Genomic DNA, 10,000 nt, shown 5'->3' on the forward strand with positions numbered 1-10,000 from the left:
ATGCCCTTCCTAACGCCAACCACATATATATATATGTGTGTGTGTTAGTGTGTCTGTGTTTACGTCCCCGTAACTTAGCGGTTCGGCAAAAAGAGACCGATAGAATGAGCACTAGGCTTACAAAGAATAAGTCCCGGGGTCGATTTTCTCGACTAAAAGCGGTGCTCCAGCATAGCCACAGTCAAATGACTGAAACAAGTAAAAGAGAGAGTAAAAGAGTATTGACTTACCTTTAAAACCCACATAGCCCACATTGCATTCTGGACTGATTCGGTTATACGCACAGCATCTAAGATTGCATTAATCACATTTGGAAACCAACTATGGGAAGAAACAGAAAAATTAATGAAGAAAGAAAGAATGAGGAAAGTTAAATTAATTGATTCAGTGTGTATGTATGTATGTATCGTGGAGGTGCATTGGCCCAGTGGTTAGGGCAGCGGACTCACGGTCATAGGATCACGGTTTCGATTCCCAGACCGGGCGTTGTGAGTGTTTATTGAGCGCAAACACCTAAAAGCTCCACGAGGCTCCGGCAGGGGATGGTGGCGAACCCTGCTGTACTCTTTCACCACAACTTTTTCTCACTCTTACTTCCTGTTTCTGTTGTGCCTGTATTTTCAAAGGGTCAGCCTTGTCACACTCTGTGTCACGCTGAATATCCCCCGAGAACTACGTTAAGGGTACACGTGTCTGTGGAGTGCTCAGCCACTTGTACGTTAATTTCACAGGGGATGGTAGCGGACCCTGCTGTACTCTTTCACCACAACTTTCTCTCACTCTTACTTCCTGTTTCTGTTGTGCCTGTAATTCAAAGGGTCAGCCTTGTCACACTCTGTGTCACGCTGAATATCCCCCGAGAACTACGTTAAGGGTACACGTGTCTGTGGAGTGCTCAGCCACTTGCATGTTAATTTCACGAGCAGGCTGTTCCGTTGATCGGATCAACTGGAACCCTCGACGTCGTAAGCGACGGAGTGCCAACAACATGTATGTATGGATGTATGTATGTATGTCATTATTCAGGTTAATTCTTCATCCTTCTCATCACCATCATCATTATCATCATTATCATTATTACCATTATCATTATTATTATTATTATTATTATTATTGAGTGAGAGAGCAGTGCATGCCATCAAAGTGACAGTGGAGTTCAAATATACGAAGCCCATTATACCCATCATGACTACCCGTCTGATAAGGGTACACCAGGCACATGCATCACAACCATATGTGCTCGACATGGTGATCTTATATCAAGATAAACAGTGCATGATTTTCAGGCGGGGCTCAGTTAGAATTTTCTTCGAGTTGAATAGCCCATCCCACTCAAAAGGTCCTTGAAAAAGGGTTGTTTAAGGATGACAAACAAAACACCCATATTTCCAGAGGTGAATTATTCAAACCCCAAAGAATTCCTCTCAACATATGGCTATGATGCTCCCCCACTACTTCTGCTCATGATCAGAGATGCACATATCGTCAGCCACCAAGGGACATGCTCAACTGGTTAAAGTCAAACAACTTACAAGCAATTCTGTGGTATTAAGCAGAATATTTGTTGCGGCCCATCTTTTATACCAAAACAAAACACGTAGATGATAGCACTTCCAATCAATTAAGATCAGAAGCCACGAGAGCCATTGCCTGGTACTGCATCCGGGCATTTATTATTATTATTAGTCAACCTCAGTGTAATTTGAACTCACAGCATAAAGAACTTGAGCATAAAGAAACCATTAATAATAATAATAATAATAATAATAATAATAATAATAGTAATAATAATAATAATTAATTCGTTTTATTGGCCACAAGGGCTAATATCAATTAAAAACATATAAGGACAAAGACAGGACGAAGGTTACAAAAGGTTTTGTCCGAAAAGGTAGGAAAGTTCGTCTAAAGAGGAAGTAAACGGAGAAAGATATAATAAATAAATAGATAAATAAATAAGTAGAACTCCCAAAGGGGGGGGGCGCTTCGAAAAAGGAAAGGTTACACGTGGAAAAACCCATAAAACCACGGGAGCCTGGTCAGAAAAAATAAGAAAGGGGTATAGAGCCCTTTCTCCTTTTACATTACCTTTTTTTTCCTACAGGTGTATTCTCCGAATTGGTCCGTTTATACTGGCCATTCTTCCAACAGTCACCCATCTTTCAACGAATTTGCTATGAGACAGCACTTCCCTCTCTACTCTCATCTTCCTTTTCAAGTGGAACTTGAAAAAGTTGATGAGGCCTTGGCCAAAGAGGAAAGTGTCTGTCTTTAGCCCTTTCAAACGGGTCCACCATATCACCTCTTTCGCTACAGCCACTAGACATAGGAAAATTGCCTTGCCCTCCTGGTTAAAGGAGGTCGGCGAGTCAATTCTCACGATGGATCCAGCTGATAGCCGGATCTCTCCTACACGTGACAGTAGCTGTTCGATATAGACCCACAAGTCAGCAATGCTCGGGCACTGGACGAGTGCGTGCAGAACGGTTTCGTCGTCCTGAGCGCATAATAATAATAATAATAATAATAATAATAAATAGCAGTTACAATAATACTAATTGTAATAATCATAACAATAATAATAATAATAACAACAATAATAACATTCATTACCAGGCAATGAAGACGAAAATTATCATGGAAAATTTAGCCTTGGCACTGTGAACGAGGACCTGTTCCCGGACAGAGTAACGTCCATGCTGCTGTGTTACCAGGGATTTCACTGAAACAGATAGAAAGAATGTCATTGGTTAAATTTCGAAATCATGTGATGAACCTTTATCCAACTATTTCTTAGATTGTGGGTTCATCTCACAAGGTAAAGATTGTTTAGTTAGTTTGCTGTGTCCGCTTCCTGTAAATATAATGAGGTTAAGGTTTGTTGTGATTTTCAGAGTTAATTTTGACTCTTATTTTTAGCAATCACTAGTGTTATTTTTGCTCCCTCTATTTTTTTGGTTTTTGCTAGCAAGCCACTTATACTATAATGTGTTTAATATATCTTAATATATTAATATATCCTTATAATAGCTGGATGCCCTTCCTAACGTCAACCACTCTGAGAGTGTAGTGGGTGCTTTTAGGTGTCACCCGCACGAAGGCCAGTCAGGCGGTACTGGCAACGACCACGCTCAAAATGGTGTATTTTATGTGCCACCCGCACAAGAGCCAGTCCAGGGGCACTGGCAATGAGCCATCTGGTTTCACCAGTCCTCAGTCAAATCGTCCAACCCATGCTAGCATGGAAAGCGGACATTAAACGATGATGATGATGATGATGATATATATTCTTTTTTTTTTTTCTTCTTTTATAGCTTCAGCTTAGAGCTGCGGCCATGCTGATGCACTGCCGTGTTGCTACACTGTTATTACAGGGAGCCTCCTACAATATGTGGCACTTGGTGAAGAATGGAGTTTGATTTAGCAACCCTCATTTGCACCTCTTGCCGTGAGGTAGGTTCATCTGGGACTCTCGACAGGAAGAGGTTCAGCTTTGATTTAAAAACCCCTACATCTACTTTGTGCAGGTTCCTCAGGCTCTTTGGGAGAATATTAAAAAGCTGTGGGTCCCTGAAACCCAAACTGTTGCAGTAACTGGTCCTGAAGCGTGATGGCATTGCTGGGATCTTTGGCACTATGCAGTGTCGTCCCGTTCTGGCATTGGTGTAGCTTTCAATGCTAAAATTTGGCACAATTCCTTCCAGGATCTTCCAGATGTATATTACTGCATACCTCTCCCGCCTTCTCTCCAGGGAGTAGAGTCTTAGCTGTTTCAGCCTTTCCCAGTAGCTGGGAATATATATATATATACATGGATATACACATACATATATATACATATAATAATATTAGGGACAAAATCCAAAATTACAGGTAGAACTCAATTAAAATCAATTTATAAAAAATTAAAATTAAATTGAGCTTTACAGATTAGAATAAATATAAATATATATAGTTTTAGGGAAAAGAACCAAGTTTCATGAACTCATCGATGAAAATCCACTATGACATATAGAAAAATTAATAATTAAAAGCACAATAAATGAGTATAATATAATTCAAAGTAAATATCATAAGATATACATACATATATATAGTTGAGGAGATTATATTATATTATATTATATTATACATAAGCGGGAGTGGCTGTGTGGTAAGTAGCTTGCTTACCAACCACATGGTTCTGGGTTCAGTCCCACTGCGTGGCACCTTGGGCAAGTGTCTTCTACTATAGCCTCGGGCTGACCAAAGCCTTGTGAGTGGATTTGGTAGACGGAAACTGAAAGAAGCCCGTCGTATATATGTATATATATATATATATGTATGTGTGTGTATGTTTGTGTGTCTGTGTTTGTCCCCGTAGCATTGCTTGACAATCGATGCTGATGCGTTTACGTCCCCGTAACTTAGCAGTTCGGCAAAAGAGACCGATAGAATAAGTACTAGGCTTCCAAAGAATAAGTCCTGGGGTCGATTTACTCGACTAAAGGCGGTGCTCCAGCATGGCCGCAGTCAAATGACTGAAACAAGTAAAAGAGTAAAAGAGTAAAGCATTATTTATTAGATTTACCTCCCTTCGACCATTAACGTGTGTTAAAAAAAATATTTTTAATATCCAGCGGTTTTTTCTTCTTTCTTACGTAAATACACATACATGTAACTATGGTTACCAATGAACTCGTTCTGATTGGCGGGAATTTTAAGTTTGCTTTCAATTTCTAATACCGTCCTTCACCATAATAACAGCAAGAAAGGATAGCGACACACCTTTTTCAAATACGATGGATAAACATTTATTCTCTACAAACTGTGAGTATTTTTGAAAACCTTTTTTAAAACTTACTACCATATATATATATATATACATATATATATATAATACAGTGTACATTTCGATGATAGTTGGCCTGGCAGAATAAATAGTTTATTTTGCTAAAATAACTTGAAACCTGGTTCGAAATATAGATGGTAAATGTTTTTATTTTTCATTCCTTTTCGAAATTATCCCTATTTTGTGGTGTAGAGCCTTGGCTGCTCTTTCTAGCGGGTTAGATGTCCTTTTATAGGCATCTCTAATGTGTATTAAATGTACACTGTATTTTACATGAATAATATATATAGTCTGTTGACTAATTTTCTTCTCGCTACACCACTGGTAGTAATTAAATTTCTTAATTTTTTGCTACCCTTAGACTTATTAATTATATATATATATACAGATAATACACACTCGTACATACATACATATATACAAATATCTGTCAATCTTTTTCAAATACGATCGACAGTCGAGCATTTATTCCCTACAAACTGAATTTTAAAAAAAATCTTTCTTACTACAATATATATTGTAAGAATTCTATCAAATATTTTTGCCTGCTTACAACTTGTGCTGTGGGAGATTTATGGTGGTTTTTTTAGTGCCATTCGCATCTAATCTATCTTTTAGCATGTCGGTGAAGATTTTTTCCTGATGTTTTTAATATAATTATGTATATAATTATAAATTTTAGTATACATAAATTACCAATGACGTTTTTATTTCACACTGACCACCTGATAAAATTATTAATGTGATTTTATCCTTAATTCTATATATATATATATTGATTTTTCTGTGTACACATCCCCATTTTCTTTGCATTTTAGATATATATATATATATATATATATATATATATACACACACACACACACACATATATAAACATATATATATATGCATATATATATATATATATATATATATATATATATATATATATATATATATACATACCTTAAGCTAAGCCTGAAAGCAATGAAGTCAAAAAAGAATCATCCATAACTTGCAGTAAGCAACATTTATTAAAATAAAAGTGTTGTCATATCGTCTGCATTGGATAGGACTCAGGATGATGTTGTATGGAAAGATGAAATGAATGAAAGTGAATCTTCTGATGTTGACTATGAATCTGACGATGACGGAGATTTACACTACAATGATGCTGACATGTTTACGGAGGAACAAATGGAACAGTTATTTGATGCTGAAAGTGACGTTGAATTTGAAGGATTTGAATAAATGCTTTTGCTTTTCTAACTGATAGTGATAAATATGTGAAAGGCAATTTCCTTAATATTTACTTTTCGCTGACGTTATTACTGTTATTTCTTTATTTTCCACAAACAAAGTGCACAAAAAAGCTACACGTTTGCATTATGTTATATATACAATAATAATAAAGAACGTTACCGTATATATATGTTTACAAAGCAAGGACGTTATATAGACCTTGACTCAAGTTAGAGAAGGGGTGCGTATTATACACAAGGTTTAGGTTTTTCAGAGGTACAGCCCCCTAAAAATCCCCTGCGTATTATACTCAAGGGCGGACTATACTCGAGGATTTACTGTATATATACATTTGTGTGTGTGTGTGTGTCTTTGTCTCCCACTACTGCTTGACAATTGGTGTTGGTGTGTTTACGTCCCCATAACTTAGCGCTTTGGCAAAAGAATCCAATTGAACAAGTACTGGGCTTAGCAAAAAAAAGATTAAGTCCTGGGGTCAAGTCATTCAACTAAAAAATTTTTCAAGGTGGTGCCCCAGCATGGCCGCAGTCTAATAACTGAAACAAGTAAAAAGATAAAATATATAACAAATGCTCCCCTCTCCAAGTAAAGCCCTTAATCTTTAATCCTTACCTTTTTTGGCAGTGTAGTAGAAGAAGAAAGGATTACAGACAATGACAAGAAGCATGGGTAGAAAATAAGCCAGGTAGTTGGCCACTTCGTTAACATTTGGACCTCCGCACCTGGCAACAAGAAGAAAAGGAGAGAGACAAAAGATGTGGATTAATATAAGAATATTATTTAAAAGAGATTTATTATTATATAATGATTTGTGGGTAAATGCAAAGATGCATACACACATGCATGCATATATACATGCAGACATATGTACATTCATACATACATAAGTACATACATCATCATCATCATCATCATCGTCGTTTAACGTCCGCTTTCCATGCTAGCATGGGTTGGACGATTTGACTGAGGACTGGTGAAACCAGATGGCTGCACCAAGCTCCAATCTGATTTGGCAGAGTTTCTACAGCTGGATGCCCTTCCTAACGCCAACCACTCTGAGAGTGTAGTGGGTGCTTTTACGTGTCACCCGCACGAAGGCCAGTTAGGCGGTACTGGCAACGGCCACGCTCAAAATGGTGTATTTTACGTGCCACCTGCACAGGAGCCAGTCCAGTGGCACTGGCAACGATCTCGCTTGAATGTCTTTACACGTGCCACCGGCACAAGTGCTAGGAAGGCGACGCTGGGCACAGGTGCCATCACAATTTCGCTTTCGCTATGTACATACATACATAAATACACATACATACATACATACATACATACATATATACATACATACATATATACTGCCTAAATATCAATCTTGAGAAATTAGGCTTCTCAAAACCAGAAAAGAGAAAGCTAATTCAAAGACTACAGATCCAATCCATCACTGGAACTGTAAAAATATATAAAACTTTCCATAAGTTTATCATTTAAATATATATGAGCATGTCTAGATATGCAACTATAACCATGAGAATACATACATAAAGCAAAACATACATACATGCATACAAACAAAAATACCCTGTTGTTGATATTGAAATTCTAATGAAGGAGCCTTGGATCTTGGTTGGAAACTAATTTCCTCTCTATTAGCAAGAAATCTTCAAATAAAATTGGCGAGGCCAGAAGCCTCACTAGGTTTCTTTGCCAGTTTTGGCATGGTTTCTACAGCTAGATGCCCTTTCTAGAGCCAACCATTTTACATAGACCTGGTAGAAACACACACACACACATATGTACACGCATACACACACACATATGTACACGCATGCACACACACATACACTCAAGCTACCATGCTTTCTGAAATTCGCCAACACCACCCCTGATTCCTCCCACTTTCCATACGCATGCACACATGTATATCGTGACTCATACACTGGTTCACTTTCCTGACTTTTGTGCATAATTCTATGTACTGTACATACACCTTTGGTGAGTTGTAGCGCACCTGAGCACTACACACAGTAATTACATTATGTCATATTGTTATAAACACACACAAGCATGCACACACACACACACAAGCACACACACACAAACACACATATACACACAAACGCACAAGCATATACACATACTCAAGCACACACAATGACATACACACACACACAGGGAAACACACATATACACATACACAAGCATGCACACATACAAGCACATGCACACACATACTCACAAGTGCACACACACACTAACACATACACATACATTCAAGCACACACATATACACACAAGCCCATACAAGCACATACACACACACATACATACACACACACACATACATACAGACACGTATACACACACACACACATGCACAGAAATCTAAACTCTGATATACAGATACATGTATCCACATATAAACATATACTTGGTTCTAGATTCAGTCCCACTGCATGGTACCTTGGGCAAGTGTCTCCCTACTATAGACTCAGGCTAACCATAACCTTGTGAGTGGATTTGGTAGACGGAAACTGAAATAAGCCTTGTGTGTGTCCAAAATAGACTTGGAACCTGGGCAACTCTTCTGCTGCCCAGCTTCAGTCAAACTGTCCAATCCATGCCAGCATGGAAAACAGACATTAAATGATGAAGATGATAATAATGATGATGATTATACATATATTATAGGTGCAGGAGTGGCTGTGTGGTAAGTAGCTTGCTTACCAACCACATGGTTCTGGGTTCAGTCCCACTGCGTGGCACCTTGGGCAAATGTCTTCTACTATAGCCTCGGGCCGACCAAAGCCTTGTGAGTGGATTTGGTAGACGGAAACTGAAAGGAGCCTGTCGTATATATGTATATATATATATATATATGTATATATATATATGTATGTGTGTATATGTTTGTGTGTCTGTGCTTGTCCCCGCTTGACAACCGATGGTGGTGTGTTTACGTCCCTGTAACTTAGCGGTTTGGCAAAAGAGACCGATAGAATAAGTACTAGGCTTCCAAAGAATAAGTCCTGGGGTCGATTTGCTCGACTAAAGGTGGTGCTCCAGCATGGCCACAGTCAAATGACTAAAACAAGTAAAAGAGTATATATATATTGATGGCACATGGAAAGTACCCTGTACACTCTATAACATGGTTGGCATTAGGAAGGGCATCCAGCCAGAGAAACCATGCCAAAACAGCCTTGGAGTTTGGGTGCCTCTTCAGCTGGCCAGTTCCGGTCGATCTGTCCGACCAATGCCAGCATGGAAAACGGATGTTAAATGATGATGATGATGATAATACATACAAACACAGACAGAATGAGGGGCTAAGAAAATAATTTAGATTACTGAAATAAACAAGCAAACAGGCAACAGGAAAATCTCCCCTAATACTCACGTGCTGAGTGAGGGATAATAAATAGAAAATGACCCCGAAGCAGTCAAAACAGCAGGGATGACTAGGTTGAAAAAGGGCCATAAAGCTTTGAGCCTGGAATACAAAAGGAAATAAAATTTTTAAAAAAATGAACAACATGGATGGATGTGTGGTTAAGAAGCTTGCTCTGGAACCCCATGGTTTTATGTTCAATCCCACTGCAGGACACTCAGGGCAAATGTCTTCTACTATAGCAGCCTCGGTGATCAATGCCTTATAAGTGAATTTCATCAACAGAAACTGATGAAGCCCATCATGATATATATATATATATATATATATATATATATATATATATTTTATATACAAGAAATGAGGGCAGGGAATCGTCAATTAATAATAGAATTAACAATTAACAATTTTGCCAAGTAGTTCAGTATGAAATAAACCTTTATCGGTAAGACCATTTCTCATCATATATATAAGGGATTAGCAATTGAGTTGCTTCTCCAACATACTGAAAATTCAGAAACAGCAGTCAAAGAACTACTGAT

General features: G+C 38.1%; 2 protein-coding genes across 4 annotated transcripts in view; one reads left to right on the forward strand and one right to left on the reverse strand.

The window, feature by feature from the left end:
* LOC106878592 (G protein-coupled receptor 143) overlaps positions 1-10,000 on the reverse strand; it is a 21,052-nt gene that overhangs the window by 7,347 nt on the left and 3,705 nt on the right. For 2 of the 3 annotated variants that reach the window (XM_089346327.1, XM_089346325.1), the window contains exons 2-5: positions 9,468-9,560; positions 6,689-6,798; positions 2,614-2,722; positions 231-321 (exon numbers count right to left, since the gene is read on the reverse strand). In XM_089346327.1, the coding sequence (XP_089202453.1) occupies positions 231-321; positions 2,614-2,722; positions 6,689-6,798; positions 9,468-9,560 (403 nt within the window). The remainder of the gene's footprint in view (positions 1-230; positions 322-2,613; positions 2,723-6,688; positions 6,799-9,467; positions 9,561-10,000) is intronic. The other variant, XM_089346326.1, reaches the window with a different exon arrangement.
* LOC106878274 (putative RNA-binding protein 19) overlaps positions 4,713-10,000 on the forward strand; it is a 133,672-nt gene continuing 128,384 nt past the window's right edge. The window contains exon 1 of the mRNA XM_089346321.1: positions 4,713-4,809. The gene's annotated coding sequence lies outside the window, so the exon portion shown is untranslated. The remainder of the gene's footprint in view (positions 4,810-10,000) is intronic.

This window comes from Octopus bimaculoides, chromosome 30 (genome assembly GCF_046866305.1).
Source record: "Octopus bimaculoides isolate indiv1 chromosome 30, ASM4686630v1, whole genome shotgun sequence".
Classification (NCBI taxonomy): Eukaryota; Metazoa; Mollusca; class Cephalopoda; order Octopoda; family Octopodidae; genus Octopus; species Octopus bimaculoides.